Below are 19,215 nucleotides of genomic sequence, written 5' to 3'. Positions count from 1 at the left end.
CCTGGTCACTTACAACATCTCCATTTCTCAAACTCGGTTCAGCATTTCCCCACATTAATTTGGGGGATTACCTAAGGGCAGGGCCGGATTTAGGTTTGATGAGGCCCTAAGCTACTGAAGGTAATGGGGCCCTTTCTATGTCCAGCTGTCCTTTGTCAACAACAAATTGTCACTGTTATGTGTTGAATATATGCTATGTAAGAGGGACGCGGGTGGCACTGTGGTCGAAACCACAGAGTCTAGGGATTGCTGATTAGAAGGTTGGCGATTCAAATCCATGTGACAGGTGAGCTCCCGTTGCTTGGTCCCTGCTCCTGCACACCTAGCAGTTCGAAAGCACGTCAAAGTGCAAGTAGATAAATAGGTACCGCTTCGGCGGCAACGTAAACAGCGTTTCCGTGCACTGCTCTGGTTCTCCAGAAGCGGCTTAGTCATTCTGGCCACATGGCCCGGAAGCTGTCTGCGTACAAACGCTGGCTGCCTCGGCCTATAGAGCAAGATGAGCGCGCAACCCCAGAGTCATCTGCAACTGGACCTAACGGTCAGGGGTACCTTTACCTATATGCTATATAGTAATTTATGGATCTAATAGGTATCTAAAGCCATTTGCGCTTGTTGCCATGCAACCAGTCCATGCAGAATGTAGACACCCTATATATAGAAATGAGCAAACCAGTGATATTTTAGGGAGCAGGCTAGCAGGTGGGGCCCATTACTTACATCATAGGAGCCTACACAACACAAAACACGGTTGCTGGATGTAGGTTTTATTTTATTTGTTTTTTTTATCTTATATTTTGGAAATGCACATCTAGGGTTTTTTTCCCTTTAATTTTTTGGGGGGTCCCCAAGAGAGTGGGGCCCTAAGCTATAGCTTGTTTAGTTTATACTAAATCCGGCACTGCCTAGGGGGCAGCAGGGACCCTCCAAATGTCCCGATTTCCCCAGAATTACAGAAGCGATCCTGGTTTCTGATTTGATCCCTGAATGTCCTGTTTTTCCTTTTTTCCTCCCCTCCACACCTCAGAGAACAATTAAAAGCGGTGTGGGTGGAAAAACCAACTTCTGTTTATACTGAAAATAAAATTCACCAAATGAATGGTGGAACTGGCATGCGAAGCCCTTCTTATAATTTTGAAGAAAAATTATAAAGCAATCCACTTTATATTCTTTAACTGCAATGCTTCCGCAGCCAGCTATTACTATTTTTTAGGAAATGCGTGGAGTGTTTATTCCTTTATTGTAAAAGGATCTGTACACTGCAAACCTTTTCATGTCTACTCATGTCTACTCAGAAGTAAGTCCCATTGTATTCAATAGAGCTTACTCCCAGGTAACTGGGCAAAAACTTGGCAGGCTTACACTGCAATCCTAAGTAATTTTACCCAGAACCAAGTCCCACTGAATTCAGTAGGATTTACTTTCAGGTATGTTCCTGATCATTCTCACTGTCTTTCGCTGACAGGGACTCAAGGCAGCTTACAGCTCAAATTTTATATCCTTCCATTTATCTGTTGAAGGTGTTGTTCACGATCATCCCCTTGTGGGGTTTTTTTTATTTACAACAGCCTTGTGAGGTAGGTGAGATGGAGAGGTTGCAGTTGGCTCAAGGTGACGGATGTAATTGTGTATATGGCATTTATGTGTGTGGGAGATCAAACAAGGAAAGAAACTTCCTGATGTAGAATAGAATATCCCTGTTTTCATCTGAGAAATATCGGACGGTATGCACTGGAGGTGTAAACGACGGCGAGATTTTGGAAAAAAAATATGGTATCACTGCATGAAGTTCACCAGTTTTGTTGAACTAATCAAACTGAATAGTTTTAATTGAATTCTGAATAAATGTGCCATTATTTGTGGCTGTTTTGAATTTAATTGTGGCATTATCTTCTGTTCTGCTATTCTGAATAGTGCTTTTAATAAGGTAGGGGGCACTGGAGCAGAGTTTCTGCAACCAAGTAGCCCCCCCCCCCAAAAAAATTGGGGACCCTTGATTAAGGTCAGGCCAAAGATCTGACAACCTCATTTCCCATTCATTTCTCCTTTGAATTTAAGAAGTTCCTTGTGATCTCAGAAAGAGGATTCTATAGTAAAAACTGGGGGGGGGGCAGGGGGGATGGAACTGCTACATCTTAATTCTATCTCTGGCTCCTTCGAAAAGCCAGCATAAAAGTATCCCAACAGCAAACAATTTCACATGATTACAGTTCTTGAAAAGCATCTGAAACAGTCAAAGGGGACGGTGGGGGAGAATACAATTAGATTCCAGCCCAAGCTCTGAATAGGTCCTTTTGAAATGCAAATTGCATTGCCCTTCTCAGAGTACTAATTTTTTTGCTACTGTTGTTGGAAGTCGGTATTCATTTGGCCCATCGCCGTGCGAAAACCCTGCGCCGTCTGGTTTTATTTAATTTTATTTATTTTCAGAGGCTTCCATTGACAGCATGACGATGGCCATTTACAAGTGCTTCTTTTTTCCCCCCAATAAAGAGAGGTGCTATTTTTTTTTTGGGGGGGGGGGTGTAACTTAATATCCCTCCCCCTCCACACACACACTAAGGGAAAGAAGAAATTTATCTGCTCCTGGTCTAAAATGGAATAAAAACAATTCTATTTTGGTCTGGGTAGCTCCTCGCATTTTTCTTTTTTGTGTTAGGGTCAAGGTTAGTTAGATGCTCTGCAATTCTTCACTATCTCAAATTTGATGGTCCCAACCCCCACCCAGAAGCCCCGCTCCCTGGGGGTGGAATTTACTGATGTTATCCTGGAGAGTGAAGTCAAATGGGCCTTAGAAAGCACTGCTAATAACAAGGCCAGTGGAAGTGATGGTATTCCAGCTGAATTATTTAAAATTTTAAAAGATGATGCTTTTAAGGTGCTACACTCAATATGCCAGCAAGTTTGGAAAACTCAGCAGTGGCCAGAGGATTGGAGAAGATCAGTCTACATCCCAATCCCAAAGAAGGCCAGTGCCAAAGAATGCTCCAACTACCGCACAATTGCACTCATTTCACGCGCTAGCAAGATTATGCTTAAAATTCTACAAGGCAGGCTTAAGCAGTATGTGGACCGAGAACTCACAGAAGTGCAAGCTGGATTTCGAAGGGGCAGAGGAACCAGAGACCAAACTGCAAACATGCGCTGGATTATGGAGAAAGCTAGAGAGTTCCAGAAAGACATCTACTTCTGCTTCATTGACTATGCAAAAGCCTTTGACTGTGTCAACCACAGCAAACTATGGCAAGTTCTTAAAGAAATGGGAGTGCCTGATCACCTCATCTGTCTCCTGAGAAATCTCTATGTGGGACAAGAAGCTACAGTTAGAACTGGATATGGAACAACTGATTGGTTCAAAATTGGGAAAGGGGTACGACAAGGCTGTATTTTGTCTCCCTGCTTATTTAACTTATATGCAGAATTCATCATGCGAAAGGCTGGGCTGGATGAATCCCTAGCAGGAATTAAGATTGCCGGAAGAAATATCAACAACCTCAGATATGCAGATGACACAACCTTGATGGCAGAAAGTGAGGAGGAATTAAAGAACCTTTTAATGAGGGTGAAAGAGGAGAGCGCAAAATATGGTCTGAAGCTCAATATAAAAAAAAACTAAGATCATGGCCACTAGTCCCATCACCTCCTGGCAAATAGAAGGGGAGGAAATGGAGGCAGTGAGAGATTTTACTTTCTTGGGCTCCATGATCATGACAGATGGTGACAGAAGTCACGAAATTAAAAGACGCCTGTTTCTTCAGAGAAAAGTGATGTCAAACCTAGACAACATCTCAAAAAGCAGAGACATCACCTTGCCAACAAAGATCTGTATAGTTAAAGCTATGGTTTTCCCAGTAGTGATGTATGGAAGTGAGAGCTGAACCATAAAGAAGGCTGACCGAAGAATTGATGCTTTTAAATTATGGTGCTGGAGGAGACTCTGAGAGTCCCATGGACTGCAAGAAGATCAAACCTCTCCATTCTGAAGGAAATAAGCCCTGAGTGTTCACTGGAAGGACAGATCCTGAAGCTGAGGCTCCAATACTTTGGCCACCTCATGAGAAGAGAAGACTCCCTGGAAAAGACCCTGATGTTGGGAAAGATGGAGGGCACAAGAAGAAGGGGACGACAGAGGACGAGATGCTGGGACAGTGTTCTCGAAGCTACCAGCATGAGTTTGACCAAACTGCGGGAGGCAGTAGAAGACAGAAGTGCCTGGCGTGCTCTGGTCCAGGGGGTCACGAAGAGTCAGACACAATTAAATGACTAAACAACAACAACAGCTCCTCCCACTTTTCCCCTTTGGCCACACCCACTTTTGACTCTGGACCTGCCCGTTGCCACCACATGACCCTTGGGAAGATTGTCCATGAAGAAGCTAATACTTTTGAAAAAAGCCCTCAGCCACTGGTTTAGTGAGTAACACTAGCATACCCTTTGGACCTCCCTGCCTCTTGAGACCAGGCAGGAAACTTTGCTGTATTTTTTTTCTGCAGTGGCCTAAAACAGTTTTGCGAAGGCAGGTCTATCGAGACATGCAGACATTATGTGTGTTTTCTCTCTTTTCAGATGCTTTGATTTCAATCATCTTTTTTTAAACAAAATATCAAGCGGTATATAAATTTTGTTCAATGAAAATAAGAAATGCAACAACAAAATTTATATACCGTTTGGTCCCCCCCCCCCAAGGAACTAAAAACTACTAAGCAGTTTATAATATAAAGCATTAACATTATCAATAAAAGCAGGTTGTTGAATGAAAATAAGAAATACACGCAGGCAACAAGGTAAAAAAGGAATGGGATTGCTTTAAAAACTGCCTGGCAAAATATGGTTCCGAAAACAATACTTGGTTGTGTTTCAATTAATCTCACAGATATAATGGAAAAAACTGATTTTAATAAATGAATACAGAATATTTGTCACTTAAGAGAAGTGCTGGAGCTGCAAAGAGATAGATGGAAGTCAACTAATAAACTAGTTTTCCAGAACAGAAGGAAAGTGACTGTAAAGAAAGAAAGAAAAGAAGGATTATAAATGTATTTCTTTCCGAGAACCTGGCATATAGAATATTCAAATTACTTTGAACAAACTTGTGTACTTGACTAATTCTTTTTCGCTTTTTTATTATTCATCTTTTTTCTTTCTTTTCCCTTTCCTTTCTTTTTTATATTTTTCCTTTTTTTTCCTTTTTGGATATTTGGATGAAATGTTTAACTTACGCTTTCTCTGCAATTTTTAAAAATGCAATAAAGATAATAAAAAAGGGGAGGAGGCAAGAAAATAAGAAATACAGGTGTTTTTTCCTCTCTCTCTCCCACCCCTCCTTTTCATCGCAGGTGGATTCCATCCATCCAGAATGCAGAATATTCCAACAGCTTATGAAAGATGAGAGTCGATGTTTGGTGGAAAACGAAACTCTCCTACCAGATTTTAAAGGTAACAGGCGTGAGCCCAATCCTAGATAAATATTCACCAAGTTGGAGCAGCAAGCTGGGTGGAATAGATGAGCCATTGACTTGGTCCAGCGGGCTTTCATTCTGCTGGACCTTGTAGAGCCATTATTCATCATTCTGGATAGTAGGAGTCTTCAACCTGACACTGAGTTTTCTCCTTAGGATGTTCAGGCGTTTGGGATGGATTAAGTTGCTGGCCCAAAGCTACCTTTGGAGAGACAGTGACGGTCGCCTGCCCAGGATTTTTCGAAGAAATCACCAGCATACATGGCAAGACCCTTTTAAAAAAAAATCTCCCTCCTTTGTATCTCGCTGTCAAAGCTCGTGTGGGTCAGAGAGGGAAATGGTGCAGTTTATTTTTTAAAAAACCTCATTTTTATTTGGTTTTTCCAATATAGATTTATAACAAAACCAAATACATTTCTGTACACAGAGATTTCCCAGAATCTCGAGACCTCCCCCCCATCCACTCCGCGGGTCCTAATGTCAACGTTTTCAACTGAATATTATATCATAATCTGTATTTTATATCTATCCATATTGTCCGTAGTATTTGTTACATTGCAAGTGAGATTAGAAGCCTGCTGATGGTTTCATCTGCTTACAGTGGTCTCCTAAATAAATTATAAATTTTCCCTGTTCTTTCTTAAAGTTTTTATCGAAGAGGGAAATGGTTTAAATACAGTGGCGGTGAAGATTGGAGACAAATTCAGTTGTTCTCACCTTCACAGGAACCTAGCTAATTTGCAAATCCTGATGTGATCTGAAATCCAGCTATCCTGTGACGTTTGCACGTCCTCAAATTTTATGATGTGTTTCTCAAAAAAAAAAGTGTGCAAAAATGCACAAATGTTATTTAGACCAGGATGCACATTTTTTGTTTCCATCATCATCATCATATTATCATCATTTCTAAAAAGGTAACGGACCCCTGACAGTTAATATTTTTAGAGGGGGGGTGGATCTCAGTCATTTACAACAAATAAAAAAAGTAAACAAAACATAAAATGCATTAGAGTTGGGGAATTAGCTTAGACTGCCTGCATTTTTTTAAGAAATAATATTTGGTTTTAATTGTATGTTTATATTGTTTTAACCTGCCCTGGGACCTTATTGTGAAGGGTGGGTAGAGAATCTCATGAATTAATGAATAAATGAATAGGGCAAAATTGCATCAATTAGTGTGTATATTAGGTCTCAAATGCTGATGGGTTTTCATGAGTGCTTTTAAAAACTACACAGCTTAAGCCCAGGCTATCTGGAGGACGGTATTCTGCCATAGCATTCTGCCTGGGTTCTGAGTTCTTTAGGGGAGATGCAGGACAGGGCCTTCTCGGTGGTGGCTGCACCGAGACTTTGGAATTCTCTTCCTAGAGTGGTTAGACTGGCTCCCTCCTTGTTCCTCTTCCTGCAGATGAAGACTGTTTTATTCTGACAGGCTTTTGGGAACTGGCTGCTTTTAAGGAAAGCGATTTTAATAGTGCTGTTTGGGTTTTTTTAGTTTTTATTAACAATTTCAACATAACAAATTATCAAAACATATCATATTCATTATTTTTCCCCTTTCCCCCCCTTCAAACCCCCCCTCTGATTTCTCAGCATATATTATTCTCTGCATGTTATAAAATTATACTTACCCTTACATTATCTATCTATCATGCTATCAACTAACAAATTTGTGTATGTTTATTCAAAACCTGCCTAGCAGCCCAGTTCATTTTGTTGTCTTTTTAGATAAATTGTAAAAAGCTCCCATTCTTCCTTAAAGTCACAGTTGTCCTTGTCCCGCAATTTGTATGTCAATTTAGCCAGCTCTGCGTAGCTCATCAATTTTTCTTTTTTTTATATAATAATATTTATTAGTGGTTTTATAGTTACAGGGAAAAAAATATGAGAGGGAAAAAAACCAATAAAAAATTAACAAACAGTACATCAAAAATAGAAAGAAAAAACAATACATCAAGACAACAAGAAAAAAACAAAAACGTTTAAAAACACATCCAATTTCCATATCTTTATCTTTCATTTACTTGTTTCCTCGACTTCCTCACACCTCCCTTTTTTGATTCTAGTTCAAATTAGCTAATTCAGCAAATCCTTTCCCTCTTTCTCAATTTTTTGTTCTATAATTTATCTTAACACAATCTAACTTTAAATTTTCCACTTTAACCCATTAACAATCAGTTTTTGCTTAAATCTTTATAACATTTCTGCTAAAACCTTATTACTTCATTCCAGTAGTCTTCTAACATTCATGCTCATCAATTTTTCTTGCCACTGTTCTTTCGTTGGGATTTCCTCATTCTTCCATCCTTGTGCTATCAAGACTCTTGCCGCTGTTGTAGTATACATAAATAAGTCCTTTTCTTGGCATGTCTTGTCCTATAATCCCTAACAGAAATGCTTCTTCTTTCCCCCCCCAAATGTCACTTTAAACATTTTTTCAATTCATTATACATCATTGTTTTTAGTGTGTTTATGTACTGCTTTTTTAAAGATTTGTGTGGGGGGTGTGTGTGCAATTTGATTCTGTTGTAGCTTACTGACCTTTTAACTATTATCCCTTAAACGTTTTTAGCTAGACGTGTTTAGTCTAGGTGGTGTTTTCAGGTTCCAGAGCAGATGAACAAGGATACAAGGAACTAGAGCAGGCATCCCCAACCTGCGACGCTCCAGAAGTTTTGGACTACAATTCCCATCATCCCTGACCACTGGCCCTGATAGCTAGGGATCATGGGAGTTGTATGCCAAAACATCTGGAACTAGAGGTTGAGGAGGTGGCCTCAGAAAAGATGGCCGTCAAGTTTTAAAACAGGCAGGTGAGGGGTGTTTGCTGAGCATCTTCTCTCACAGATGAGTTGCTCAGACTAGGGAGTCAAGCCTAGGGGTTCTTATATAAGGCCAACAAGCCCCCTATTGGCTACCCAGGTCACGTGATACCTTATGGGCTGACTGTTTGCAGTTCCCGTTCCCACTGTGCCAGGGTGCGATGAGGAGCAGCAAGGCTCGGGCCAGCTAGTCTCTCCCCTAGTAAGCTGGGGTTTGTTTTGCTTTTTACAATCAAGTGGTTGTATAAATCTTATGAAATATGGTCCCTGTGTCAGCATCGCCCTTGAGCCAGTGTGACTAACTGGACTCATCCACTTCAGCCCCGACTGGGCTAGGCGAGCTGGGTAGCACTTCCAGAGACCACCTTCAGCGCAGGAACAGGTCAAAGTGCTGTGGACTCACAGCTTAGAGTTGTGAGCACCGGATTCACTCCAACAAGACAGTCGTCGTACACAGCAGAGTATAGCAGAGTCCAGCAGAGTATATAAACAACTCGGAGAGCAGCTCTGTAGAATATTGTCTTTATTCTATAACTACAACTATTATACAACTATATACAGAGCTAAATAGGTCTAAGCATAAAGAATGCTGAATCGCACTGAGTGCCTGCAGCTGCTCTTAGCAGCAACCTTATCTAAACACACAATCTCTCTCTAACACTGACTCACTGACCGACTCACTCACTGACCGACTCTTTGATGTGGTGCTGGAGCAGAATATGTAGAGAGCAGAACACGCCTCCTCCTCTCTGCAGAATCAGCAGACTCCTCAGGAGATTCTTGGATATGGGAGGGGTGAAATCTCCTCACCCTGCCCCTCTCCCCAACTACCAAACACTCTGGTTTATGCCCATTAGTGTTTTAGGTTCTCCAGATAGTGCCATCTTGATTTATTGTTGACATTGTACTAGGATAGGATGTGTTAACGTTAGAGCTTCACAGCGATATCTTTTCGCAGGGTTCCTGCACAGAAATTGCACTCCAGGTCTTTACTGGTCGGAGCCATTCCCCCCATATCCAGTTGCCTGTGGGTTTGAAGAGAGTTTTACCAAGGGGCCAGAAGATCAGGTCAGTCAAGCTTCTAAATCTGCACCGAATATCCTCCCGTTTCAACATTTGAACCAAAATGAGTTACGCTGGTTGCTTTCCTAACAGTGCATTTGCACCGCGCCTGCCCTCTCCATCACTTTGCCCTGCTCGCCTAGAAAGCAGAGTGACGTGGCTGGCAGGTGGCCAAGAGCGTGTGGCCATTGTTCCCCATTAAGTGCCCCGAATCTTCCCCCGTTCAGCTTCCTAGGATGACTTTGGGAGAGTGAGGTGAAGTAAGTGACTGGTGGGGACAAGAAGAAGGAGCATCGCTACGGTGCTGCAGTTCTGAAGGTGGCATCAGCTGGTGGTCCCAAAGCATCATTGGGATCAGATTAGCAATGTGTCTTTTTGGCCCTTGCTCTGGTCAGACCTCACCTGGAGTACTGTGTCCAGTTCTGGCCACCACAGTTCAAGAAGGACACTGACAAACTGGAAGGTGTCCAGAGGAGGGCAACCAAAATGGTCAAAGGCCTGGAAACGATGCCTTATGAGGAACGGCTAAGGGAGCTGGGTATGTTTAGCCTGGAGAAGAGGAGGTTAAGGGGTGATATGATAGCCATGTTCAAATATATAAAAGGATGTCACATAGAGGAGGGAGAAAGGTTGTTTTCTGCTGCTCCAGAGAAGTGGACACGGAGCAATGGATCCAAACTACAAGAAAGAAGATTCCACCTAAACATTAGGAAGAACTTCCTGACAGTAAGAGCTGTTTGACAGTGGAATTTGCTGCCAAGGAGTGTGGTGGAGTCTCCTTCTTTGGAGGTCTTTAAGCAGAGGCTTGACAGCCATATGTCAGGAGTGCTCTGATGGAGTTTCCTGCTTGGCAGGGGGTTGGACTCGATGACCCTTGTGGTCTCTTCCAACTCTATGATTCTATGATTCTATGAAATGCCCACGCCAAAGCTAGTCTTGAACAGAAGAGAAACTACCGAATGCAGAAGTTGGTCATCCTTAGCCTAGATGCATGAAAACAAGCAAATGTGCATCAAACGTGGAAGGGAAGGTCTTCTTGTCATAGTCCTGTGCTGCTCAGTCATGGCAAAGCTCAGTGGAGGGAGAAGCCAGCTAAATCTCAGGGGGGTTTTGTCTGGAGGCAGAGTCTGTATACAAGGTTCAGTCCAGTCCTAAGGTCAGGAGTATCTCAGTTCATGTAGTCAGATGATCTAGGGGTCAAGAAAGCCAAGGGACTAAGGTCACAAGAAGCAGCAAGGTCTGGTCAGGAACGACGAATGTTGTTTCCAGACTGAGGTTGGAAACCCTGCTTAAGAGAGCTGGAGCCAGCTGGTTCTCCTCAGGAGCAAGAAGGCTGATCACCAGCAGGTGGAGTCACTCTGCAGAAGGCTCCTTCAGGCTGCTGTTTAGCAGGTGAAGCCAACTCCCGGCCCATGACACTTCTTCTTCTTCTGTCTTCTACACAATGTCCTCCTCCTCCCTGGTTGCCAAGGGAAACGGGGTTTTAACTCTGAAAGACGTGTCCTCCTCATGTGCCTTCATTTCTGAATGTTCTCTTTCCCTCCACAGAAATCATACTATTCAACATTCTGGCACATCTACACGGCAGGCTATGCAACTTCCCTGGCTTCGCTCATTACAGCACTGCTCATCTTCACCTTCTTCCGGTAAATGCTGAACGTGCCTTTCAGAGACAGCACCCAGCTCTACGCTTATCTCGTCCCCCCCCTGGGATTTGAACTAAACTGCTTTCCCTCTTCTTCTTAACACATATATATCCCATGATACGTTTGAGTTTCCCTCAAGCCATGTGCTTCTGGGGCCTATAGCTTAGCTGCATCACGTAGGCTTTGCCAGACTTTGATGGGGAGCAAAATAGCTCCGTTGGACTCCATCACAACCCTGGGCACCTCCAGACTGCCACAATTTTGTAGGTGGAATTCAAACGTGTACCGGAAATTTAGTTTTTCACATTTAAAGCGGATTAAAGAGCTCAGTCACCTTTGTGCAACAAAACCACTTTAAAAATAGAAACTCCTTTGAGGTTAAGGAAGTGATGGTACGCAGGATGCGACCCTACTTGCCCGCAGACTGTCTCGCCAGAGTGGTGCATGCTCTAGTTATCTCCTGCTGCGACTAGTGCAAAGCGCTCTACGTGGGGCTATCTTTGAAGGTGACCCGGAAACTACAACTAATCCAGAATGCAGCAGCTAGACTGGTGACTGGTAGTGGCCGCCAAGCCCATATAACACTGGTCTTGAAAGACCTACACTGGCTCCCAGTACATTTCCGAGCACAATTCAAAGTGTTGGTGCTGACCTTTAAAGCCCTAAATGGCCTCAGTCCAGTATACCACTTCCATCGTTCTGGCCGGACACTGAGGTCCAGCGCCAAGGGCCTTCTGGCGGTTCCCTCGCTACAAGAAGCCAAGTTACAGGGAACCAGGCAGAGGGCCTTCTTGGTAGTGTCACCCGCCCTGCGGAACGCCCTCCCACCAGATGTCAAAGAGAAAAATAACTACCAAACTTTTAGAAGACATCTGAAGGCAGCCCTGTTTAGGGAAGCTTTTAATGTTTAATAGGTTATTGTATTTTAGTGTTCTGTTGGAAGCTGCCCAGAGTGGCTGGGGAAATAATAATAATAATAATAATAATAATAATAATAATAATAATAATAATAATAATAAATAAGGAAATGTGGAATGAATGAACAATGAACAGGACAGCATGTAAACGCCTCACAAGATTATCAAGATGAATGCTAAATAAAGACTGAATGCAGTCTAAGTGCCACACGGAGATGGAGGATAAATTTAATTCACATTCATGGAATCATACAATTGTAGATTTAGAAGGGACCACAAGGGCCATCTAGTCCACCCTCTGCAATGCAGGAATTTTTTTTTTGCCCAAGTTGGGGCTCAAACCCATGACCATGATGTTAAGATTCAGATGTGAACTTACCTAAATTTCACCTTCAAAAACGCCATGAGAACTGAAACACAGCCATCTAAATTGGCACTTCTCTGAATTTTGCATTGCAGTCCTCCAGCCCAGTAACAGGTGCAGATTCTAGGAATCAAGTGTGCATATAAGGGCTTAGCGACATTTAATTTCCCTCTGCACTTTCTAGCTGCATATCTGAGTGCTCACTCACTCACACTCTTTCATTTTGCTCCAGAGCTTTCCCCATGAAAATCCACTCTTTAGTGCTGAATCGGAGCAAATGGCAATCCGTGGGGAAATCGAACTGACATTGGTTGCGCTTCAGCTTTTAAAGAGTGGTTTTTCCTGGGGAAAGATCCAGGGGGAGAATAAAGCACTCAGACACAGTGCTTTAAAGCACTGGAAAACAGGAGGCAACAGGTAAGTAACATTATTTAAATACTGGTTGAAACAACATACAAAAATGCACTGCATTAGGGGGATCACTTTGCACACATGTGGATAGGAGAAAATGCTGGTGATTCTTCATGAGGTCTTTTAAAGAAATAAATGACCAACGGATCTGGAAATGTGGAGAAAGGACCGTAAAGGAGCTGTAATTGACAGAATCTCCCACTGCTAACTCCTTGTAAGCTAAATCCCTTTTAAAGATACCCAAGTTGGTGGCCATTCCTATCATTCCTGCAGCCAAAGCCACCATTTAGGTGCCCTGAAAGAAGAATTCAGCTCAATATAGTGAGGTTATGTCAGCCTGCAAAACTGACAATCTGCTTTCCTGCCCCCTTCCAGGAAATTCCACTGCACACGGAATTATATCCACATGCATCTGTTTGTCTCCTTCGTCCTGAGGGCAGCTGCCGTTTTCACCAAAGACACCATTTTGTTCTCCGACGACAGCATGGACCACTGCCTGATGTCAACGGTAGGCATTTGACCAGCTTTTGAAAAGAAATTTTCAAAATTTGAAAATTTGAAAATTTTACACAAAAGCTTTGTTTATATATACAGTGGTGCCCCACAAGACGAAATTAATTCATTCTGCGAGTTTTTTCATTCTATGAGTTTTTTCGTCTTGCGAAGCACCAATGTGTATTGAGGGTTTCCCATAGGAATGCATTGGTGGTTTTTTAAAAAAAGGCGCAAGACGTTTCGTCTTGCGAAGCAAGCCCATAGGGAAATCCGTCTTGCGAAGCAACTCAGAAAATGGAAAACTCTTTCGTCTTGCAAGTTTTGTTCCTGGTATAAGCTTTCAGGTGCATGCACACTTCTTCAGATACCATAAGCACACAAAAGCTTATACAAAGAACAAACTTAGTTGGTCTCTAAGGTGCTACTGGACAATATATATATATAGAGAGAGAGAGAGAGAGAGAGAGAGAGAGACTGCATCAGACCAACGCGGTTACCTACCTGAAACAAAAGCTTAGTGTTTGAAGAAGGAGTGGGCTATGAGGTTTCTCAGACATGGCTTCTGTTTCGCTTCGTGAGGGGGAAAGGATGGCTTTGACCTTAGTCAACATGGCCATTTCATGCTTCCTGATTCCCCTAGTGGGTAAGAAGTCTTGGGGACAGACTCAGTTCGCTTTGTGAGGTGAGAGTACCGGGGAGACTCCACTGCCCTTTCTGGAAAAAAAAAGGAGGGGTGGAATGTACAGACTGGAAGCATGAGCAGAATACTAGACCCAAGCAAAACCAGTCCATCACTTTCTCAAGAGTGGAAAAGTTCTTTCTGTCAGCAGAAAGCTTCACTTACCAACCTTTCCCAGTTGTGGCTGGGATGCTCTCCCCAGGGAAGTCCACCTGGTACCATCACCGATAGCCTGTGGCCATTTTTCTGCTGCCAAGGTTTTGCTGGGTCCATTTATCAGCCATTGTGATGGTTTGAATGCAATGTGTTTTTTTGGTGAGTTCTTTAGAGACTCTTTTGTGAGCGATTAACTAGGAAAATCCTCACCACCCCCAATCCATCATCAACATTTGCCCAAATATTAGGAAGAAATTTCCCATTGTATGAGCTGTTTGACAGTTGAGGAAGTTGGTCAATTCTCCTTCCTCGGAGGTTTTCAAACAGAGATTGGATGGTCAACCATCAAGGATTCTTTAGCTGTGATTCAGATGACGAGGGCCCGATTTAGGTTTGATGAGGCCCTAAGCTACTGAAGGTAATGGGGCCCTTTGTATGTCCAGCTGTCCTTTGTCAACAACAAATTGTCGCTGTTTTTTGTGTTGAATATATGATATATGGTAATTTATGGACCTCATAGGTATCTCAAGCCATTTGCACTTGTTGCCATGCAACCAATCCATGCAGAATGTAGGCAGCCTATATATAGAAAGGAGCAAACCAGTGATATTTTAGGGAGCAGGCTAGCAGGTGGGGACCATGAGTTACATCATAGGAGCCAACACAACACTGTTGCTGTATGTAGATTTCATTTTTTTTTTAACTCATATTTTGGAAATGTACATCCAGGATTTTTTCCCCTTTAATTTTTTGCCCCCCCCCCCAAGAGAGTGGGGCCCGAAGCTATAGCTTGTTTAAAGGTAAAGGGACCCCTGACCATTAGGTCCAGTTGTGACCGACTCTGGGGTTGCGGCGCTCATCTCGCTTTATTGGCCGAGGGTCCAATGTGGCCAGCATGACTAAGCCGCTTCTGGCAAACCAGAGCAGCGCACGGAAACGCCGTTTACCTTCCCACCAGAGCGGTACCTATTTATCTCCTTGCACTTTGATGTGCTTTCGAACTGCTATGTTGGCAGGAGCAGGGACCGAGCAACGGGAGCTCACCCCGTCACAGGGATTCGAACCACCAACCTTCTGATTGGCAAGTCCTAGGCTCTGTGGTTTAACTCACAGTGCCACCCGCGTCCCTATAGCTTGTTTAGCTTATACATAAATCCGGCATTGCAGATGACCCTCAGGATCCCATCCAACTCTCTGATTCTATGCTTCTATAATGATCATCATCTCAGACAGGAGAAGAAAAAGGTCACAGCCCTCAGTTGAATGTTGCTCAGCAGAAAGAAAACCTTACCTGGTGATAGAACCTCCTTGTCTGAAATGAACCTTGTTTTGTCCTGTAGGTGGCATGCAAGTCTGCAGTGGCTTTCTTCCAGTTCAGCATCCTAGCCAACTTCTTCTGGTTGCTGGTCGAGGGCATGTATCTGCAAACCCTACTGATGCTGACCTTTGTGTCGGACAAACAGTACGCATGGAGTTTCATCCTGATTGGCTGGGGTTAGTAGAAGGCTTTGACTTCTGTGTCCAGGGCAGCTGTCTCGCAGCTTTGTCTGGTATGCAGGCTGAGACCCTACCTGCCCGCAGACTGTCTCGCCAGAGTGGTGTCTGCTCTGGTTATCTCCTGCTTGGACTACTGCAATGTGCTCTACGTGGGTCTACCTTTGAAGGTGACCTAGAAACTACAACTAATCCAGAATGCAGCAGCTAGACTGGTGACTGGGGGCGGCCGCCGAGACCACATAACACCGCTCTTGAAAGACCTACATTGGCTCCCAGTACGTTTCCGAGCACAATTCAAAGTGCTGGTGTTGACCTTTAAAGCCCTAAACGGCCTCGGCCCAGTATACCTGAAGGAACATCTCTATCCCCATCATTCTGCCCAGACACTGAGGTCCAGTTCTGAGGGCCTTCTGGCAGTTCCCTCACTGTGAGAAGCGAAGTTACAGGGAACCAGGCAGAGGGCCTTCTTGGTAGTGGCACCTGCCTTGTAGAATGCCCTCCCATCAGATGTCAAGGAAATAAATAACTATCTGACTTTCAGATGACATCTGAAGGCAGCCCTGTTTAAGGAAGTTTTTAATGTTTGATCATGTTTTTAATATTCTGTTGGGAGCTGCCCAGAGTGGCTGGGGAAATTTATTATAATTTATTATAATTATTATTATTATTATTGATATTCCCTATCACTCAACTGAACTGGATTCCAAATTCTTCCTCCCACCCCCTGCTAAGATCTGCAAGCACACTTGGTGTTTTTGCATCAAGCCAAGGGTGATGAACTCCAGATTTTGTTGGACTATGATTTCCATCAACCTCCATTGGCCATGCCAGTGCTGATGGGAATTGAAGTCCAATCTTCTAGAGGGAGAACTACATTGCATGCCACTGCGTTAAGCAAACCAACACCTTATCCTTGCCTACGGGTTTGGGACACCTGTTTGAATTGCTTGGAGATGTCTTCTCTGCATCCAATTGCGTTGGTGTGTCTCAGAATTTTCAGAAACAAATCAACTTCAGTAATTATTTCCCCTAGCAATTTGACTTCTCACCCTTACCTCTATGGTTCTTTTATTCCAACCCTTTTTTTCTACCGCGTTAGATAGCATACTTTAATCTGATACATATTTCCTCTTTTACAATCATAATCCTTTCCCTTCTACTGCCCATATTTTGACTCCTGTCCGCGATTTCATTTACCAGGCGTGTATTAGGGCTGTCACCCACTTAATCAAAGCGTAATTGATTCACTGGATGAGTTTTAGTGGGTTTGTTGATCCAGCCCTGTGATTAAGGTGTGCATTCATTTCTTGACAAATGAAAATGGAATCAAACAAATCCTCTTTTCATTTTTGTGTGAAATAAATGGCAAGGGTATGATGGATTGATTACAGTGGTACCTTGGGTCACATACGCTTCAGGTTACAGACTCCTCTAACCCAGAAATATTACCTTGGGTTAAGAACTTTGCTTCAGGATGAGAACAGAAATCGTGCAGCGGCGGCACAGCAGCAGGAGGCCCCCATTAGCTAAAATGCTGCTTCAGGTTAAGAACAGTTTCAGGTTAAGGACGGACCTCCGGAACGAATTAAGTACTTAACCTGAGGTACCACTGTATAGTATGGTCCACCTTTTACTCCAAGGAGTTCAAGTTGGAGTGCAGGGAACTCCCTCTCCTCATTTAAATGGCTCAGGACCGCAATACCTCAAGGACTGCCTCTTTCCATATAAACCTACCTGGACCCTGAGTTCATCCTCTGAGGTCCGTCTTCATGTGCCTCCTCCACGAGAGATCCAGAGGGTGGCAACACGAGAAGGGGCCTTTTTTGCAGTGGCTCCCCATTTGTGTAATGCTGTCCCCAGGGAAATTTGCCTTGCGCCTTCATTATACATGTTTAGGCGTCAGGCAAAAACGTTCCTTTTCAACCAGCCCTTTGCCTGACTTGAGCTACATCCTATGCCCTTTTAAAATGTATTTTTTGGGGGGAGGGTCTATTGGCTTGTTGTTTATCTTTTTATCATGGTTTTATATCTTTTATGTGGTTTTATATCTTTATTTTATTTTATTTTATTTTAACCTATGACTGTTATTTAATCTGCTTTCCCCCCTTTGTTTCAGGAGCACCAGTGATCATAACAATGATATGGATCTTGAGCAGGATTTACAGACAGAATACTGGGTGATTTATCTATTTTTTTTACTGCTAGATTTTCACAAAATGATTACAGGGAGACGTTCCAAGTTTTCATTCAGTCTCAGAAATTTAAATGCTGAAATTTTAAAATGGGGGGAACCAGGGTCCCCGGAGGCTAAATTAATGGAAGTGATAAGGGGAGGTGTTATTCAGGTTTGCTTGCAATTTAAAGATAAATTCATCCAACCAAGACGCAGCTATTCTTCAAAATCTGAACTTCTCTGAATTTTGCAATGCAGTTTTGTGCACAAACCATGTATACAAAAACGGACATACAGTGGTACCTCGCAAGACGAATGCCTTGGAAGACGAAAAACTCGCAAGACGAAAGAGTTTTTCATTTTCTGAGTTGCTTCGCAAGATGGATTTCCCTATGGGCTTGCTTCGCAAGACGGAACGTCTTGCGCCTTTTTTTAAAACCGCCAATGCATTCCTATGGGAAACCGTCAATACACATTGGTGCTTCGCAAGACGAAAAAACTCGTAGAATGAAAAAACTTGCAGAACGAATTAATTTCGTCTTGCGAGGCACCACTGTATTAGGGAAGATGCATTTAATATGTGCATTAAAATACATATATTATAAAAATAACACAAAATGCATTTTATTATGAAACATTGCCTGCAGGAATTGTTACGTTAGCCAAAACCGCATGCAAAAATGTGATACTAAAGAGAAATTTGCACTATGAGTCTGACAAATTTTCACGAGAATTTTGTTTAATGCAACAATTACCGCAGAAATGCAGAGGACTGAATTCAATAATTATTTAAAAAGAGAAACGAACACACAGTGAAATGGACCAATTTATCCATCCCTAATTTAGGGCACTATGACAACTGTGAATTGAGAATGGGGAATGGACATAGCTCAGCACTGAGCAACTCATTTGAGAGAAGGTTCCTGGTTTGATCTCCAACATTTTGACATAGGGAGGTCCCATTTCTGAAACTCTTGAGAGGTGCTAACAATGAGCTAGATGGATCAGCTTGTGGGGATGATTAGGGAGGCAGGAGAGGATATGTTATTTAATGATATCCTTCCTAACTTGTGCTAACAAGTTCCATATTCTAGCAGAGTTCCAAACATCCCCCTTTTTGAATTGCGCAGCAAACAGCTTGTTGCTGACTCATCTGAGTCTTACTATTAAAGATTCCTTCCTGGTAAAATCCCTTTTAATCCCTCTTAAAAAGAATAAACACAAGAATCTAATTAATGTTAATATGGTCATACCTCGGGTTGAAGTAGCTTCCTTCGGGATAAGTATTTTCGGGTTGCGTGCAGCGGCGACCCGGAAGTAACAGAGCACGTTATTTCTGGGTTTCGCCATTCGCGCATGTGCAGATGTTCAAAATGACATCACACACATGCACAGAAGCGGCTAATTGCAACCTGCGCACACGCAGATGCGCGGGCGTGGGTTGCATTCACTTCTGGGGTTTTTTTTATAATATTTATTGCTTTTTGAACAATTTACACACTATAAAACCAAATAAAAACAGGGGGGAAAAGAA

The 19,215-nt window shown here is 42.9% G+C and overlaps 1 protein-coding gene across 1 annotated transcript in view; it reads left to right on the top strand.

The window, feature by feature from the left end:
• LOC310660990 (vasoactive intestinal polypeptide receptor 1-like) overlaps window positions 1–19,215 on the top strand; it is a 39,787-nt gene that overhangs the window by 9,113 nt on the left and 11,459 nt on the right. Inside the window, exons 2-8 of the mRNA XM_083406664.1 lie at window positions 5,337–5,436; window positions 5,616–5,723; window positions 9,240–9,349; window positions 10,892–10,989; window positions 13,057–13,189; window positions 15,352–15,505; window positions 17,625–17,685. Of these exons, the coding sequence (XP_083262790.1) occupies window positions 5,337–5,436; window positions 5,616–5,723; window positions 9,240–9,349; window positions 10,892–10,989; window positions 13,057–13,189; window positions 15,352–15,505; window positions 17,625–17,685 (764 nt within the window). The remainder of the gene's footprint in view (window positions 1–5,336; window positions 5,437–5,615; window positions 5,724–9,239; window positions 9,350–10,891; window positions 10,990–13,056; window positions 13,190–15,351; window positions 15,506–17,624; window positions 17,686–19,215) is intronic.

Source organism: Podarcis tiliguerta, assembly GCF_965153285.1.
Source record: "Podarcis tiliguerta genome assembly, chromosome: 12".
Classification (NCBI taxonomy): domain Eukaryota; kingdom Metazoa; phylum Chordata; class Lepidosauria; order Squamata; family Lacertidae; genus Podarcis; species Podarcis tiliguerta.
This window is presented reverse-complemented; position numbering and strand designations above follow the sequence as displayed.